The sequence below is a fragment of the Lepidochelys kempii genome, chromosome 12 (genome assembly GCF_965140265.1).
Source record: "Lepidochelys kempii isolate rLepKem1 chromosome 12, rLepKem1.hap2, whole genome shotgun sequence".
NCBI classification, from domain to species: Eukaryota; Metazoa; Chordata; order Testudines; family Cheloniidae; genus Lepidochelys; species Lepidochelys kempii.
The window spans coordinates 7,525,740-7,545,470 of NC_133267.1; the positions used below are offsets into that span (position 1 = coordinate 7,525,740).

The 19,731-nt window shown below is 39.8% G+C and overlaps 1 protein-coding gene across 5 annotated transcripts in view; it reads right to left on the minus strand.

Moving 5' to 3' along the window:
• RSPRY1 (ring finger and SPRY domain containing 1) overlaps positions 1-19,731 on the minus strand; it is a 54,440-nt gene that overhangs the window by 17,638 nt on the left and 17,071 nt on the right. For 3 of the 5 annotated variants that reach the window (XM_073307446.1, XM_073307444.1, XM_073307445.1), the window contains 4 exons: positions 16,851-16,903; positions 14,902-15,014; positions 11,363-11,489; positions 9,593-9,651 (listed from right to left, as the gene is read on the minus strand). In XM_073307446.1, the coding sequence (XP_073163547.1) occupies positions 9,593-9,651; positions 11,363-11,489; positions 14,902-15,014; positions 16,851-16,903 (352 nt within the window). The remainder of the gene's footprint in view (positions 1-9,592; positions 9,652-11,362; positions 11,490-14,901; positions 15,015-16,850; positions 16,904-19,731) is intronic. The other 2 variants (XM_073307449.1, XM_073307448.1) reach the window with 1 other exon arrangement.

Sequence of the window (19,731 nt, forward strand, 5' to 3'; positions counted from 1 at the left end):
GTCAGATTACATTTTCAAGATTCTTCACAAGAGAAAGGCAGAGATGTTATGAGTAAGGCTACGTTTTAGTCATGGGGTATTTTTAGTAAAAGTCATGGACAGGTCACGGGCATTAAACAAAAAGTCACAGCCCGCTGACCCGTCCATGACTTTTACTAAAAATACCCGTGACTAAATCTTACCCGCTGGGAGGTGGGCACTCCTGAAGACTGCTCTGTGTGTGGTGGTGGGGGAGGGAAGGAAAGCGCAGGGCGACACTTCTGCTGGGGGGGGGGGGGTGAGGGAGGGAGTGGGGGCCGGTCCAGGCAGGGGCCCCGCCGTTGGACCACTGCTCCAGGGCAATGCCGGGGACCAGCTGCCTGGGGCTGCCAAAGCAGCGGCCGGTGTGGCTGGCCCCAGGGCTTCCCCAGCTGCTGGGGTGGATCTGGGGCCAGCCGCACCAGTGCAGCAAAATTCATGGAGGTCACGGAAGCCATGACTTCCATGACCTCCGTGAATGATTCGCAGCCTTAATCATGAGCAATGGGCACAGTAGGAGGAGGGAAGTGGGCCATACTACAAGTACTCACAGGACCTATTTCTCACGTCACAACAGTTTTTAAACCAGCGTAGTCTATCTACAGTAGAACCTCAGAGTTACGAACTGATCAGTCAATCACATACCTCATTTGGAACCAGAAGTACACAATCAGGCAACACAAGGGGTGGGGGGAGGGAGGGGGAGAGAAGCAAACACAGTGCACTACTGTATTAAACTACTACAAAAAAAAAATAAAGGCAAAGCAGCATTTTTCTTCTACATAATAAAATTTCAAAGCTGTATTAAGTCACTGTTCAGTGGTAAATTTCTGAAAGAACCACTATAATGTTTTGTTCACAGTTAGGAACAACCTCCATTTCCAAGGCGTTCGTAACTTTGGGGTTCTACTGTACTTCAATGGAGTTGCTCCCGATTTACCTCAATGGGTCACTAGCTCTCATTGAGGACCACTGAATTAAAAAATATAAAATAAAATGATAATAAAGTTTCTAGCCCCAAATGCTAAGATTATTTTTCTGACTTATACCTTCAAGATGCCTCGTTCTAGTAACCGCAAAATTTCGCAAGTTTTTTTCCCCCTTTAAATAGAATTCATGCAAAAGACATTTCAGATGGAAAGCAGTTATTTGAAATAACTAAAGTGTAGGGTTAATAAAAAGGAAGGCTAGCCTTCAATATGCTCCATAATATAAACAGAAAGTTTTGATACATACATTATATATTTGATATATAATTTTAAATGTCCTTATCAGGCATTATGTAGAGTTCTCAGTTTGTCCTTATAGTAATTAACATAAATGAAGGAGATGCTAATAATGGTTAACAAGCAATTTGGCACTATTCCAAGAGAAAGTTTGGAAGACAAAGTAGTTTATTTCTTAATCAAACAAGCACTTTATTAGCAAGTGAAAGTTTCTTCTTAGTTAGCCATGTGATTTCTTTAGCATTTGGTAAATTGTAGTAGTAAGAAAGACTTGGCACTTTTATAGGTGCTTCTCATTTGTAAAGCTCAAGTGCTTTAAAAAAAAGGGTATAATTACTCTCATTCACAGATGCGGAAACTGAGGTACAGAAGTTTTGCTCCAGGGTCACGCAGTCCATCAATGAAAGAGCTGAAAAGCTCTTAGGTCTCCTGAATCTCTGCCTGGGGCCAACTGCAGGCCATTCTGCCATGAGGAAAGAAGTGACCGCTCCCAGAGGGGAGAGTCAGGAAGCTGAAAATTTGTTAGAATCCTTTGTGGGATGGTCTTAGAACAGTGATTTTTTTAAAAAGTTAATTTAGTGTTTGTGAAAGATCAATCAGTACCTTCTATTCATCCAGAAAACAGACACGGTATGGGCAAGATCCCCCAGATTAATGGGGCAATTTAGCTGAACCGGGGGGGAAGGAAGGGAACACCCCTCAAGGATGTCTACCCTGCAGCTGGCAGTGAGCCTCCCAAAGTGGGCAGACTCACTCCCCGGAGGGGCTCAAGCTAGTGCTCAAAAAATAGTGTGGATGCTGTGGTGTGGGCTCTCAAGCCCACCCAACCTCCTAGGCTTGAGAATCTGAGCCACAACGTCCGTGCTCCTACTTTTAGCATGCTAGCTTGAGACCACTGGTACGAGTCTATCTACTTGAGCTGGGAGGCTCACTCCCCGCTACAGTGGAGACATACCCTAAGAGTGAAAATTCAGTCTCACCCCAGACACCCCACCCCCAAAACACATACACATACCTATACCAGCTTCAGAATAAAAATCTAAACAAATAAAACCTATGGCAATTCTGCTCTACCCTTCCAGAATTCTGCCAGAACAAGAAAAATCATAGGAAATGCAGATTATTAAAATCAACAGAACTAGCCCAACATCTGCACTTTTAGGTACATTTACACTAGTGTAAGTGACAGCATAATTTGACTAAAAGTTTGCATGGGGGAGCAGAAAGAAGATCTAATACTGCACTAACTTTCATATCACTCAATGTAGAACATCCCAAAACATTTATGCTGAGAGTGGCTGAATTAAATGATGTTCAATCCGTATGACCTCACTAGCCTGCTCCTATAGTTTACTCCACAGGATGTATTTTTCAGGAGCGTTCTCAGTTATAACTAGCTGTTCTAGTACCTCTTGGTATCGAAGTCCAAAGAAGAACATGCAATTACACATTGCAGGGCATATCCCCCTCCCACTTAAATGTACCTGCATAACCTCCACTAATGCCCGTGGGAGTTAGTAAGGTGACACTACACTTATTCTCCAGCTAAATTCAAATACAATTTGGTCAACTTTTCCATTAACATGTAAATGAAGTCTGAAATTAACCAGAACACATGCTGGTGATAAATGGAGGGGAAAGAGGTTCAAAACTGCCAGGGCACAGTAGGGTTTCAATTCATAGAGCAAAGCCTGGTTATTTAAGTTCGTATTAAAATGGAAAAATAGAAAATAAGTCTATAGTCCCTAAAGGCTAAAATTAGTAAGTGAAAAGATTAACAAACGTGTCCAAAGATGCAGTAACAGAACAAAGATCACTTGAACAATACCGCCTCACACCAAACTCCTGCTCTTTATACCAGCATAAATCCAAAGAGCAACTGATTTTACCACAGGAATATTTGTATATGGGCCTTTATTCACAATGTTTTTGCAGCTCTACAACAGATTAACACTGAAAGGCCAAATACTGCTCATCTTGCTTATGTGATTACTGTGTGAGCTGATGTTCTGACACTATGCTTGTGAGTAAGATGGACAGGATTTGGACCTTAATGATAGTTCCACCCCAGCTTCAAATTCACTCTGTGGTCAGTGTGTTGCAGCATATGTCCCTTTAGCATATACACTAAATGTTTATTTTTTTCCCCATATGGAATTAGTTAATTACATTTTCCATCTCGGGCTCCCAGGGGATTGTTAACCTAGTTTTGATCATAAGCAAAGGAAGAAAAATTGCACACTAGCAAACCAGTTTCTGCGCAATGTGAACAGTATAATGCCAGCATAACAGCTAGCACAGTGGTATTGGATGCCTGTAGTGCGATCACCGACTCGGTGGGGCTTGGTAGAATTTTGCTGGGTTTCTACAGAACTGCAGAGACATTTACTAGGAACTTTCACAGAGACACAACTGAACTCCAGGACTCTGCACAAGTTCATCACATGCAGTGGTGACACCTGCAAGTAACATGTGCAGAACAAGAGACTTGCGTTGTGAGTCTCCCTGTGAAACGGCAGCTAACACAAGAGATGCTTCATCCAACCCGTAACTGCCTGCTAAATGGCAGGTGTTATTACAGAAAAAATAAGAAGTGATCCACTGCAATGCTCTGATAAAAAGTTACGTTCAGTTAAAAAGGAGCTATGGTTATATTGTGCCTTTGCTTAAACAAACAAAAAACACGTCTTTGGTTCCATGATACCTAGAAAGGATTAAATGGTCTAGCAAGTTGTACAGTTTCCAAAGACATTTGACAAGAAACTTCCACCATTAAGTCTTCCTTAATATTATGCCAATTATTTGTAATCTTTGTAAGTTATTTCAAAAGATTTTCTGCACTTATCTTTTATACCTATTATAGTCAGCATTTCCCACAACAGAGTCAAATAACTACTGTAAACTTTCCTACTGTAGTTCATGCATGTCTAATAATGCTTTTGTTCTTGGGAAAAAATGGCTATTGAGTTTAACAACTTTTGTAAAGATTTTCCACTATACATAATCTGTGACCCTGATTCGGTCCAATGCACCATTCCCTTAACACGAGGGGTTCTCAAACTTCATTGCACTGTGACCCCCCCGACAACAAAGTTACTACATGACCCTGGGCAGGGCTGGATTACCCAATAGGCAGACTAAGCACGTGCTTTGTGCCCCCTGCTTTGCTGGTGCCCTAAGGAAAAAAAGTTTTTTAAAAAAAATTTGATATGATTTCAAAAAAGTATCGAAATAGTCATCATGGGAAAAATCAGAACTTTGCTAAACTTCCTTACACTCCACTACACACACTTCCCCCGTTTTTCTGTTCTCTTTTTATTACTTATCCCCACCTAAAGCAGGGGGCGTCCTACTAACAGATTGAAATAATGCGAGGAAATGAGATCTTGTCATGTATTGCAATAAATTAATGTTTTATTACTGATATATTCTTCTGAGTTATACATGCTTGATTCGTTTTTTCCCCCCCTTTTCATTCATATATAAAATAAATGAAAGAAATGGAAAAATATATATAAACAAGCACACACACGTACATTGTGTACTTTTTTTTCTATTTAAAGTTCAGAAAACCGAGTAGGGGCAGGATGAAACGTAACCAACTGAGTGGAGCACAGAAACGTAAACCGGTGGAAGAAACGAAACAAAAAACTAGTGAAATTTTCCAAAATCTTCCAAAGCTGACATTTTTAAAAGCGAATCCACCAGAAGCAACATCTTCTCTCAGCAGCACAGACATCGTTCCAAAGCCTGTACGTGTTTCAGAGACTGACCCCTTTTCCATGGGTGAAACAACCACCATTCCAGAACCTGTGGATGTGTCAGAGACTAACTGATCATCCTACTCCTGGTGGTAACAGACATTGTTCTAGAAGGTGTGGATGTGTCAGAGACTGAACCTGCTCACGTTGTAAATAGGAGAAACGATTCTGGTATGTGGGTTGATTTCAGTACCGATAATGACAGGTTTCAGAGTAGCAGCCATGTTAGTCTGTATTCGCAAAAAGAAAAGGAGTACTTGTAGCACCTTAGAGACTAACCAATTTATTTGAGCATAAGCTTTCGTGAGCTACAGCTCACTTCATCGGATGCATACTGTGGAAAGTACAGAGGATCTTTTATACACACAAAGCATGAAAAAAATGGGTGTTTACTACAAAAGGTTTTCTCTCCCCCACCCCAAAACCTTTTGTCGTGGTAAACACCCATTTTTTCATTCTTTACCACGACAAAAGGTTTTGGGGTGGGGGAGAGAAAACCTTTTGTAGTAAACACCCATTTTTTTCATGCTTTGTGTGTATAAAAGATCCTCTGTACTTTCCACAGTATGCATCCGATGAAGTGAGCTGTAGCTCACGAAAGCTTATGCTCAAATAAATTGGTTAGTCTCTAAGGTGCCACAAGTACTCCTTTTCTTCGTACCGATAATGTAGCTTCCTGGATAGATCGTGGACCGAATGACTCAACACCACACTAGGCCATTTGAGAAATCACATCGGACTTTTACCAATGGCAAACAAGATATTGTCCACAAAAAATTTCAGCATGAAAGTGATTGGTGAGAAATACGCTTGAGAATGACTACTGTATTCACCATCAACAGGGTCTGTATACCGTTTTGTTTGCAAACTCTTTGCATGTAAACCTTCAACATCCCGGTTTGCTGCAGATGGATTTAGTGACTGGCAGAATACTCTTAATTGAACAACATGAAAATAGCACTACTCACAGATTCAATGTTGACATATTTAAATCAGAGACAGGGCTTTGGATTGACACAAAAATTGGAAGACCAAATTAAAGGGGAGCGTGAATACTGGCAACATGTCTTGCAGCGTGTTATAGCGGTTATTCAAACATTAGCTGAACGTAGTCTGCCTTTCCGGGGATCAAATGACACATTTGGATCATTGCAGAATGGAAATTTTTGGGGATTGTTGGAGCTTGTGGCTCAGTTTGACACATTTTTAGCAGGCCACATCTCAAAATATGGGAATGCTGGCAAAGGTAACCCGTCATACTTATCCAAGACAATATGTGATGAACTCATTGGTCTAATGAGTGACAAAGTTCATTCAGCTATTGTGGATGAAATAAGTACTGCTGGGTACTTCAGTTTATCTGTTGGCTACACCTGATCTTCCACATATTGAAGAATTGAGTATTGTACGAAGATGTGTCTCCCCCACAGATGGAAAACCAGTTGAACGATTTATAACATCCCTCAATTTGAAAAGCCACACTGGTGAAGAAATTGCAAATCAAGTACTGCATTATCTGTGCCAAGTTTGCAAAACAGATCTCAAAAGTGCAGAGGTCAATCTTATGACAATGCTGCCAGCATGTTAGGGCGTTATCAAGGAATGCAGAAGCAGCTTTATAGAACAGAACAAATGCGCCATATTCACACGGTGTGCTGCACACTCTCTCAATGCTGCTGGCTGCAGTGCTGTTGACTGTTGTCTGATGGCAGTAAGTTTTTTCTCAACAGTTACTTTATACATTTTTCTCTGCCTCAACACACCGATGGGCAGTTCTTAAAACACATTTGGGCAATGATCGTGTGTTGAAATCTCTTTCTAATACTCGCTGGGAGGCACATGCAGTGGCAACAAGTGCAATTCTGGAGTCCTACTCAAAGATTGTGGATGCATTAGAAAGTATAGCTATAGCCAATCACAAAAGGGAGAAACTATAGGAGAGGCAGGAAACATTGCAAACAAGATGCAAGAACTAGAGTTTGTATTCATGTTGACCATGTGGAATGAAATTTTACAACACTTACCACACAAGTCAAGCTCTCCAAGAAAAATAATTTGATTTGAAAACATGTGCAGACCTCTGTCCATCATTAGCAGACCACTTACACAGTGAGGAATGATTTCAGAAGATCTGAAGACATATCAAAAGATATCTTGCCTGATACTAACTACAAAGAAGCCCAGTCCCGCAAGTGAATCAGGAAAAAACAAGCAAATGATAGCAGTGCAACTGAAACAGCATTGAATCCTAGAGACAAATTTTGCATATCTACTTACTACACTATAACTGATACGCTTGAAGCTCATATGAAGAGGAGAGGTGAAGTGTACAAAGTAGTATCAAGTAGATTCTTTTCTAAATGATATGGACTTATCTGACAAACAATATTTCACAAGGTTCCCAAAAGCTAGTTGACTCATACCCTGTTGACTTGAACATGAATCTCTGTGGAGAAGTACGGCAGTTCCACTGTTATATGCATGCAAAGTTTAATGAAACAGGAAAAATGAAATTCAGTCACATTGATCTTCATGACACAATACTGAAAGATGGAATACAATGTAGAGATCGCACTACGTATTTTTCTAACCTTGATGATAACTAACTGCTCTGCAGAACGCTCTTTCTCAGCTGAAAACAATAAAAACCCTCAGAGAGCAACAATGTGTCAGGACAGACTTGATTCACTTTCCCTATTGTGTATGGAAGCGGACATGCTTTGTCGAGTCAGCTTCAATTAACTTAATCCAGAATTTTGCAGTCAGAAAATCTAGAAAGAAGCTATTTTAATTTCAGCATACATGTAAGCTTTGTGTCATTTCGAAAAATAAAATTTTATTTTACGGTATAATATTTTTATTTTGAATTACATATGGGGGGCACCATAATCTTTTTAGTGCTTAGGGCCTCTAAAGGTCTTAATCCAGCCTGGACCCCGGGGGAAGGAGGTCTGGTGCTTGAGCCCCGACGCCTTGAGTTGGGGGGGGCCCCCGGAGCCCGAGCCCTGCCACCTTGGGTGGGGGATGGAGCTCAGGCTTCAACTTCAGCCCCAGAGCCCAGCAAATCTAATGATGGCCCTGACGACCCCATTAAAATGGAGTCACAACCCACTTTGGGATCCCAACCGACAGTTTGAGAACAGCTGCTTTCCACTGCTCTGATTTAAGAGGACTAAAGCACTGGAGTTCTCCGTGTGGAAGGCTTGCATAAGATCCTAAGTTAATCACGTGCTGGAAGCCTCTCCTATAATCGGGCATCCACAACAATTCTAAAACTCTGATCTTCTAAACTATTTGAAGGTTAGTTTTGCTTTAAGGGGCTTAAACTACCCAATGCCAGTAAATTCAAAGGTCAGGCTTAAAATGCCTCCCTTTTAACTCACTGCACTGGTAATGCAAGCTGGTTGGTGTGCCAGATTGCTCTCTGTACCTCCATCTGATGCAATGGTGAAGGACAGACTTTCAATCTTAACCTCACATTTTCTGGAGTGGTTTGGCCAGGCCCTTGATGTTATGTTAATGTTGCTTCTGGGTTTATGATCTGTTCATTTCTGGGTACCAAGTCCAAAATCCCTAGGATTGCTCCTAGCAGGAAATATTCCTCCTATACTCCAGAGACACCCATCTTAAGTCATAGTGTTCTGCAACCATGATCACCAGTTACCAATATGAACTGGCAGTAAGGTGCATAAGCCAGACTACAAGCCAAAGAAGCCTAGGTTCAGATAGAAGGCTTAATTATGGGTTATTCTGAATGTGTTTATCTGAAATTTAGATAATTTTAGCAGTAGAGTCATTTTTGGTGAACTGTTTGCAGAAGTAAGAGCACAACAGAAATTTTAGAAGGAATAAGGATCACTGCAAGGTATCACAGGGCATTAAAGTACAAGATAAGGGATATCCTTTCCTTTACTCCAAACTAATGTTCAACTATATCCCTGACCTTTGAATTCACAAGACAGCGACTTCTTAGTTCAAATCTGTTCTTCACTTTGACCACAGTGAATGGATGAACTTGTTATCTACAAGTACAATTGTGTATACCGCAACTTCCATAGCACATTCATGTCAATGCCAGGGTCTGAACGGCACTAAGAATTTAGGAGCAGGGACTCGTTTTCTCTAGGTTCTGTATAGTGCCAAGCATATACTCTGCGCTTCACAAATTAAACAAAACAAAATACTTGTGGTCTTTATTTTCATAGATATTCCTTCCTTTCTTTTTCATTCTCTCATTAAGCCTTTTTGACTCCTGCCTTATTAAATAGTTTCTATTATTTCTATAGTCTGATGTTAGATTTTCCAACATCAGCCTAAAGTGTTCACAGTTAATAAGCCTGTCCTTTATTTTGATTATTTTTAATTTGTATTATTTGGTTTTGTATGTTGAGCCTGTCATTGATTTAAGTGAAAAATGCTGTATGTACAGACAAAGATAGATAAAATTACAAAAACTGATCTTACTGCACTCTTACAAAAAAAATTAACAGTAACACTTGCTGAAAACACTAACATTTACCACTTATGCATACAGATGCAATTAAGAAGCTGGAGCAGCTAAGAATGCTACTGTGCTTAGATACTTACCAAGCTTTGCAGTAAATATTCCAGTATTCCTGGGCTGAGTAAGCCTATACTTGCAGGACCTGCAAGAACACTAAAAATGAAATGCATGTATGGGAACTGCTGCATTATCTTTCCACGTCAATTAAAGTTAACCAAGGGGGGGGCATTTTGTCCCTGACAAAGACCTTGCATTCACAAAAAGAAATTAAACTAGTACCCAGGGCTATGGTTTTGCACACAAGCAAAAAATGGACACTCTCCTGTATGCTTAATTTATGCATGGAGTTACTATGAATGTGCGCATAAATCAGGTATCTGAATGCAGAGTCTTGGATCTACCTTCCATTTCTATGCACAAATACTCATGTGCCATAGCTGTAACTGCGTATTGTTCTAATTATCTTCAGTATTCCTAGAAAGACACCTGTGACCTTGGTATCTGATAACACTTATGCCTACATATTTTTGAAAAAATATCAGGCCCCAATGTATATTTATGTAAAGCCGGTAGTTTCTCTCATTTTGTATTAATAAATCAAGGTTAAAAAGATCAGCTCCCTCAATCACTGGCACAAAATGAGTAATGCCCACAAGATACTGCCAGCTTGATGCCTAGTCACCCAATCTGCGATTGGCATTGTGGCAACAGACCAATAAAAATGCCCAGAAAACATTATCTGCTTAAGGTAGTGTGGTAGAAGGGAGGGCATTCAGCTTCATAAAATCCATGAACTGTGACAAATTTGTGTACACACAAAAGCACTATTATAAAACAGCATTGACCCCATCGCAGCCTGGATTTCTAGAGAAGCATCTGCTCTCACCTAACCAAATGGAAATGGTCAACTAACATAGGATCTTATTTTGACCTATGGTATCAAGAGCGTGGCAAGGAGGAGGAATTGTTGCTTTTATTTCAGATATCAACATCAGAAGTCACTGTTCATGTAGGACCTACACAAAAATGTTTTATGCTCTTTAGTGCTGGCTCTGAACCAATAATTAAATGCTACTTCTAAAACTGTGCTGATATCAACAGTGGGGCACAAACTAGGAATTTTAAAAAGACATGTTAATTTCAAGCACCCCTAGAAAGAAAAAAAAAAAAAAAAGAAAAGTTGCCAAATGGGGCAACAATCAGAAGGGAATGGAAACTTCACTTTCAGTTTCAGGTAGGGCATTAAAAATAAATGGAGAATAAAGAGACCTATAAAAACAAAAATCACTTTTTAAAAAGGAAATACTCTGTGTCCTTTTAAATAATGTAGCTGAAGAACATTTGCTTCAGGAAACTACAACAGAACATCTGTCTGTGGTGGAAAGAACATCCGTCATCTTTCCACGCATTCTCTTTAATAAGAATAATTTGTCCTTTAGCCAGTAGGCAAGATGATGATAATGTGTTCCCAGAAATTCTCTCATCCACCCAGGTTAGGCCTGTAAAAATGTTAGCACGGGTAATTGCATCATCAAGGCTGTGTGTCAGGAAATCTTACTTAGCAGATGCTTGAAATATATACATGTGTGGATTGAGGTTTTATTTGGTAAATCAAATATTGAGGGAGTTTGGTGCAGTAAAATCCAAGTTCAGAGCCAAGCTGTTTGCTGGTGACTGAAATTAAGCCTTATCAATATTTTGATCATGCAGTAGATTTGGTCCGCGCTGGAAGACAAGATCTCTCCTTGTTCCAAAACGTGACCTCAGTTCGACAAAGTCAGCTCTGAACGTTGCTATGCTGTGACACTATAGAAAACTCAAAAATAAGCTTTCAGATTGCTCCTTCTGCTTACCTGCTAGTTTCTCAGCCAAACAGCCCAGTACTGCAGTTGTGTTACGATGTTTGGCAGGGTGACAGGAATCCTGGCAGGCAACAGCTCCATTTAAATTTAATATTTCAGTTAATTTCTGCAATGCATCCTAAAACAGAGTCAGAATGCTATTTAACAGTATAGGAATTATGGAACACATTGTTTTCCACGCAGTCATTCAATATAACTCAATGATTCTGCTTCAATATCAATGCTAACAGGAGAATATTACAGATGCCAAGTGATAGTTTATCTGTTTTAAAGAGAGACCAGAAGTTTAATTTATCTTAAAGAGTTACATTAATTCATTGGTTACTGCCAAATGAGCCAAAGGATGTCTGATTGCTCAAAAATGATGTGCTGCCAACTGTATCAGAAATATTAACCTTTCCTTAACCTTAATGGATCAGAAAGAAAGAGAATGCAGAAACCAGGGAGGACTGCCACCAAAGTGGCTTAATCGGTTCCAAATATCCTGATGCTATTTTTAAAAAAAGTTTATCTTGTTTTAAAATTGAAAAGACAGTAAAAAAAATGAATTGCGCATAACAAAAATGGAGATAGCCCCTGAGTCCACTTTACAAAACTACGCTGTTGCTTACTCTAAAACCTCCTTCTCCCTTGGCATACGCTGCCTATACTCACTGTGCTAGTCTTTTAAACAAGAAAAAAAGACTAACAGAAACCTATGCTGAGCCTTCGTTTCTTCTGGCTATTAATGTAGGATTAAATGCAGAACAAATCTAGAGTAACTCCCACCAATTTCACTGGAGTTACACCAGTGTAAATCCAAATTCAGAACAGAAATTGCTCCACAGATGGGTCCAAACTGCAACTCCTGATTCATCTCAACCCCTCCAAACCCAAACTTTTAGGAAAGTTCAGTTGAGCTGATTCAGACCCCAGTTTCACAACTAAGCCCAACATTTAATTAAAACAAAAACAACTCTCCACACTGAAGTTATCAGCAGGGCATTTGGAAAAGATTAGTGTAACTGAGTTTATGAAGTTTTACGCTCTTTGGGTCAGATTCTGATCCAGATTTAAACCACGGCAACATGGAAAAAATCTGATCTTTGAATGGAGGTTACAGGGAAATGTAATTGTGTTCCCAAAAGAACAGCCACAAACAGAACTAATAGATAAGGCTGACAAAATGCAAAGAACATAGAGAAGAAAGAAAAAGAATAACCAGCAATGATTGAGGAAGGGACTTGAGGTGAAAAAGTACAACTAAAATTAGAATGAGGATGACATTCTCAGACACGGCCCTTAGTCAATCTTAGTGAAACTACAGTAGAACCTCAAAGTTACAAACTGACCAGTCAACCACATAGCTCATTTGAGACCGGAAGTGCGCAATCAGGCAGCAGAGTGACAAAAGTGACGGAAGTGACAAAAAGAGGAAAAGAAGAATAGAAGAAAAGAAAGCAAGAACAGTACAGTACTGTGTTAAACGTAAACTGTTAAAAAAATAAAGGGAAAGTTTAAAAAAAGATTTGACAAGGTAAGTAAACTGATTCTGTGTTTGTTTCATTCAAATTAAGATGGTTGAAGTAGCATTTTTCTTCTGCATAGTAAAGTTTCAAAGCTGTATTAAGCCAATGTTCAGTTGTAAACTTTTGAAAGAACAACCATAAAATTTTTTTCTGAGTTACAAACACCTCGGGAATGGAAGTTGCTTGTAACCGTACTGACATTAATTGTTTTGACTTTTTTTTCCCCCCCCCTCTAAGACTCTACTCCAGAGTTTACAAAGTTGCCAATATAAGTATAAACAAATAAAGGAAGATTGAAGTTAAACATCAAAAAGCTAATGTGGCTTTAGGTTGACTCTCTGTGGAAAACTGCAGCTTTCCAAAAGTTGGGAATACTGACTTGACAACCCTGCAAAAGTCTTCAGTTTATCCAGAACAGGTAAAGGCTGGACAACAGCACTGCAAGCTTCCCTCCAAGTGCACACAAACCTGAACGTAGGAGCCTGAGTTGTTTCTCAAGGGTGAGAAGATAGAGAATAAGCTATGTCCCACTTAGACCAGCCTTTTCAAAATTGGATGCCTAAAACTAATGCACTTGAAAATCACACCATTTAGAAGTACTGAACAAGTCACTGGAAACTGGGGCATTTTATACCTCTGAAAAAATCGAGCCATTAATTTAGGTGCTTAACATCAAGCACCCACATTTGAAAGATTTGGTGTTAACACTTGGCTTCTCCTTTGAGGATGCCAACAAAAGGGCCATTTAGTGCCAACTGTAATGGTAGGTTTGTTTTTAAATCTGGAACTGGCCGAGATCACGTCTCATTTCAGTCTACCTGCCAGATTGTATGGTGTTGACTTTCTCACTACTAACTCGGGTGGACTGGAACCACTAACCAAGGAAGAAAGAGGCTCCTTACCCAGTTATAGTATTTGATCAACTCCTGAGCAATCAGCTACTCAGTTTATAATTTTATTTAAGAGCCAATGAATTAGAAACTTCCCAATCTCTCACCCTATGACAATGTACATTAAAAATTAAAGTTGGCACAGTAACAAGTGTAGTACTAATGGAAGTTGCAGCAATGCCAGTGTCAGAAAGAGTTCCTGGCAAAACAGAGATTTAAAAGGCCTCTAAAATAACATACACCAAATCATGTGAGGTGCTGTAGGCCCAGTACTCCCACTAAATTCAATGGGATCTGTGGATGCTGAGTACCTCAAAGGATTGGGACCCAATACCACCACTTCATTTCAGTTTTTAAAATGCCAAAAGCTAAATGATTGACTTCTATTTGTAGTAAAATACAATTTATCCAGTTATGAACACACACACCTGGCCATTTATTTTAATCTTACTTTAAGTAAAGAGAGCCAACAGTCGGTACCCAGCTAACAAAAGCTTTTTAAAAAAGTTACAGTATTGATCCATTTGTGGCTAAAATGCGTAAGCTAAAGAGGAAAAAAAAGCATTTTGTCTTATACATAGATAAATTATGAGGAACTCAACACTGACACAAAGAAGTGCCGGTTTAAAACATGGAGAGTAGGTGGTAAAGCAGCTGAATTTGCACTGATTTGGCATTCACTGGGCATGTACAATGAGTAACACACACCACGAGGGCCGAAGGTGAGCATACTGGCAAAAGCAACTAACAAAAGAAACTTCCCTACTCTCCCGCCAAGCACAAACTATTTTTCATAGACTCATAGAATATCAGGGTCAGAAGGGACCTCAGGAGGTCATCTAGTTCAACCCCCTGCTCAAAGGAGGACCAATCCCCAATTAAATCATTCCAGCCAGGGCTTTTTCACTCTCTTCTCACCATTTTTTCCTGAAACACTTTCACCATCAAATAGCCCACTGAATCCTAGATCCTTGCAAGTTACCCTACTTTATAAGTAACATCCGTTTTTAGCCAACTGACACCCAGGACACAAGTTTACATCAGTGGTGAAAGCAGCCCAGAGACTTCCCTGGGAGTGGCAACCACACCAGGCTGAAGCTCGGCCACAGAACACATGCATTATTTAACTTACTTTTGTTGGCAGTGGACACTCATCCAGTAGTAATGTTATAACAGCTGGCCCCAATGGATCTTCTAATGGAATAACTCTAATTAAAGATTGGACAACTTCCAGCCAGCCTTCATCTGTCAACCACAAAACAGAAGCAACTCTCAGAAAATGGTGCTGCTATTTAGAAGTGTTCAAAACATGCTGGTCAATATTAAAAAAAAAAGTCACTTCAGTGGCATTAAAAAAAGTTACCCTACTGAACTCATTTGAATATCATATTTTAATGGGTCTTAAAGGAGCAGTTTATCATGCATGTTGTAGACCTATGGAATTTTAATCTGTAATATGCTGAAGGCTTTTATTCTGGAGAGAATATAAATTTCAACAATTGCCAGAGTAATACTAGACAGAACATTTTAAGATGTTCAGGGAAACAATTCTGCCAGTCGTGAGCACCTGGCTCTTGATTTGTTACATATGAATTGGCTTCAGAATAAGTAACGAACAAGCACTGTGTGTATATTTTTGGTCCTGTGCTCTGGGAGTTAAGTGAGCAATGCCCATTCTTGCTGTTAAACAAGATTTTACACTTACTGCCATGCTTCAGACCAGATTCAGCACTGCTTACTCCCTGTGAAATCACATTGACATCAATGGGATTGCAGGGAGCATAAGTCAATTCTGATTTTGACTTTTCATTGTTGCTTATGAAAAGCATTTTCAGAAATTCTCACCAATTCATATATACGAAACAAGATTTCCATTTACAGATAAGCAAAGGTAAGTACTACATAAATTAAAAGAATTTACAAAAATGAATCAATCTAGGTGTTAAAAGACAAAGTAGCAGGAATATTGTCAATTGAAGATTTGGATATGCAAGAAATAAGGGTTGGACCCATAATTTTTCCCAGAAGCAAAGAAAATATAGAAGATTATGGGTTTCATTTGAAAATGACCAAATGACCAAGAGGAGATAAGAGAGGCTTTGAAAAAATTAAGGGCAAGTGTGTATGGACCATGCAGGAGTTCCAGTCAGCGCCTTGGTAAAGTTTTAGTGGTATTTGCATGTTGCCTTGAGGACATATTTTGCTCATCAAAGTTTAATTACTACTATCTAAACAGGTTAAGTATTTTCTTAATTACTTGTATACAGTCTAAGGGCATGCTCACACAGACTTACTGCACCGCACGCTAGGCGTAAACCAATGTGCCACATAGTAACTGTTCACGTAGACCCTGCTGATGCACACAAAAAGTTCCCCGGAAGGCTTTGAGATATGCAGATTTACACACACTTGCTGCATGGCAAGCTTGTGTGTGTAGACATGCCCTCAGGTATGCTGGGCCCAATCCTCAGCTCTTTGTGCACACTAGCCTCCATCCAAGTTGATGGGTGTTTTGGATCCACAAGGAAAGTTGTACCAGGTCTACTGTGGTGCAATCTTGCAGGGGAATTTTGCATACTAAGTGACAGGAACAGACTATGCCAGCGCAGCTCTGCATCTAGAGTGTGTTTAGGGACGGGGTGAGGGCACAGCCACTAGATCTGTGATTGCTGCTGCTAAACCTGCACTAACTCCTATGTGGAAGAGAAGGGTTGCAGCCCCTATTCAAACAGAGGGGCTGGAAGTGTGGCTACCCACTTTCCGTACATGGATAAATTCCATCCCTTCACAAAAGTCCTGTGTACCTCATTGTATAAAAGCCTGTTAATTGAGTTTATAGCTGTCAGCTGGCTGATTTTGCACAGTTCACTTAAATTTAACAATTAGAAAGTGCATCTTACACTAATATGATGAGCTCAGTGAAATTATGAAGTACAGACAGTATTTCAATAATGAACACAAATTGCTAGAATTACTGGGTATAACAACACGTAATGCAGCCATATGTTTCCTCTTTAGAAGGAAGATATTTTTCTGCCTCTGGCAGTTGCACCCAAAATACTGAACAAAATGCGTTAATACCTGTTTCTGCCATTTCATGTAATGTTATCATTGAATAAGGAGGTTCCTGGTCACTGAAAGACAAATATTACATTGGTCAAAGTTGCTGTACCACAACCAACACCACATACTTAGCATAAAATTCAGTGAACAGATATGTGCTGGACTCATCTCTAAGAAAAAAGAAAAAAGTTACACAGACTGCAAACCTCTAATGCTCTATTTCAGTGGTCCCCAACCTTTCCGTGGGAATAGCATATGCCTATTCCCAGAAGACTGTGGCGGGCGCCAGACACCCCGCTGCCGAAATGCCGCCGAGAAACAGCAACGCTTTTCGGCGGCACAGTGTCCTGCGGGCGCACACAACTGCCCTGGCGGGCGCCATTGCCCTCATAGGCACTGTGTTGGGGACCCCTGCTCTATTTGGATCTGAAGTAGAAATGTGTATTGCCTTGTACTCTGGCTCAAAAGTTCACTTTTGCATCTCCAGAATAGCTGATGAACAAGATATACAGTGCTCTACATCTGCATGTTTAAGATCTAGAGCCCCTAAAGTTTAATATTATACATTGTAAAGTGTTCCTGAAATCATGTAGTAAGAAATACTGTACTTCAGAGGGCACAAATTCAATGAAGAATAGACTGAGGGGGGAAAAAAAAGATACTGAAGACTATTAAATGATTTCCCCCCCAGAAAATCTCTACTAAGAAAAAAGGGGGGTAAGTCTGAAAGACAAACAATCCACAGCGTCTCTACAAACTTCAGTGTTTTATCCAGGGCAGCAGAAAATAGGCCTGTTAGAGGGATTTGGTAAGAACAAAAAATATTTAACCCCACCTTCCCTTCCCCCTCCTCCCACAAAACCTAGCCAGTGTTCAGCTAGTGAAACTGTAAGAAATACAGAAGAACAACTTAAGAGTAGAAATGGAAGCGAGACAGAAAGTCTAACAATACAAGATATTGAAATATTGTAAACAAATGGTAAAAGAAAACTTGGGACTTGCGGGAAAGAAAGTGAGGCAATGAAAGCTGAGGGAAAGCTCAAAGGAAGTCATAGAGGCCTTGGATTCATCTGTTCCAGAGAAGCAGCACAGGATTTATAAATTTATCAGAGAGATTTAGAACTGGCAGGTGAAGAATGAGGTGTTTGTGCAATAGTGAAAAGAGTTATGAAAGGGTGAAAGGGCACTTCAGAAGATAAGACAGAAGTCTAGATAAACTGGAAGGAAACAACAGCCTGAGATACAGCAAATATAGCAAAAGGCAGCATAGTATTAAATGAGAATTGTTTTTCCACTAAGAAGTTAAGAATTTTTAGACAAGTCACTATCACATCAGGATTCTGAGAGTATCACGTGCTTGATCTCAGGCAGCATTAAACAAAGTTTCAACATTAGAGGTTAAGGATGGAATTAAGTGTCCTACAAAGGGAGTTTAGCACAAGAAAATAAAACAACAAGACACACTTTCAATGCCCTAAAAACGAAGATTAGATAAAAATGAGGACTCAAGTACAAAATGTCATTAATGAGGCATCAGAGGGATTGATGTTGAGATCCCAACTTTATACTACACACAGAGTTATGTCCCATGGCAAATTTTACTCATCTATCTGTACTCCCCACACAATGGGGCTGTACCCATGTAACAGAGTAAAACTGCAGCTCTAACAATTCTCATCTCCTGAGTGCTTCACAGATGTTACTCATTCTAGGCTAAAGAGGGAATCCGTGGCAATGCCAGTTTTAGAACTAAGGGATTCCTTACTCCCAGTCCTGGGCTTGAGCAATCTCTGTAATTTAATATAGTCTCATCTACCATGTTTGCGTGAACTGACATTAAATACAGTTGGATTAAAAATAATAAAAGAAGACTGATTAATAAATGTGCCGCTAGCATACCTTAAAAATCACAGAAGGCGGTTTCAATTACCTATGAAGAACTGCAGCATAAAATTTAACAGTATTAGGTTTCTTAAAAAAAAACTGAGTGGTGAAATCGGTCCTTTTCTTCCAAGAAAAGGCTGTACTTCGTGTTGAATGTTTTTAAGTTTAAAATCGGTGTTGCCACAAAAATAGTAACATGATGGTATTTTAAAAAGTATTTTGAAGCAAATCTGACCACATAAAACCTCAAAACCAGCTTGAAAAGAAAGACAGTAATAATCACTAACGGAAAAGGTGGAACTCTGTTGAAAACTGAATTAACCTCAAGAGAAGAGAGATGAAAAGAGACGGCTCAGAGAAATAAAATGCAGAAGGATGAAAAAATAGAGGGTATTTGGCTCTGCAGGTGTTCTGATTCAGTGTTCTGGCTAGTTTACAATGTGCAAGAAGATACTTACTCAATGTGTAAGCTTCAGAAAAACATAAAGCAAGTCATTTTAGTGCCATTAGTTTTCTCACTATGTGCAACTGCTTGCTCATTATCTTTTTATTCCATTCCTTTATACTTCGTTCTTCGTACGAGGGCTCCACAGACACTTTTCCATTTCTATCCTCCCTGCAGCACAATGCTTTTTTAGGAGTACGTATAGATTCTCCAGACGTCTGTGACTGTGTTGTTTTCACACAGTGGAGATGCTCAGAGCAGCCGGCAGAGGAAGTGGGCCTTTCCGTCCACGATGTTCTTTCCATTTACATTAACAGTAAAACCACATTTCTAGCATTTTGGTTTTTCTTTTCCTGGTCTGTAGTATACATCAGCACTTTAATTTTCCAAACATTGTTCCCTCCACCTACATCTTTTCCCATATTTGGGATGAAAAGGAAAAATCAACATTTTTGTTCACTACTTCATTTGCGCAACACCATCTTCCACCACTGCACAACGGGGGGGGGGGGGGGGGGGCGTGGACAGTTGAACTGCTGGCAGTTGATGGTCTGCTGGGCAGCTGCTGCA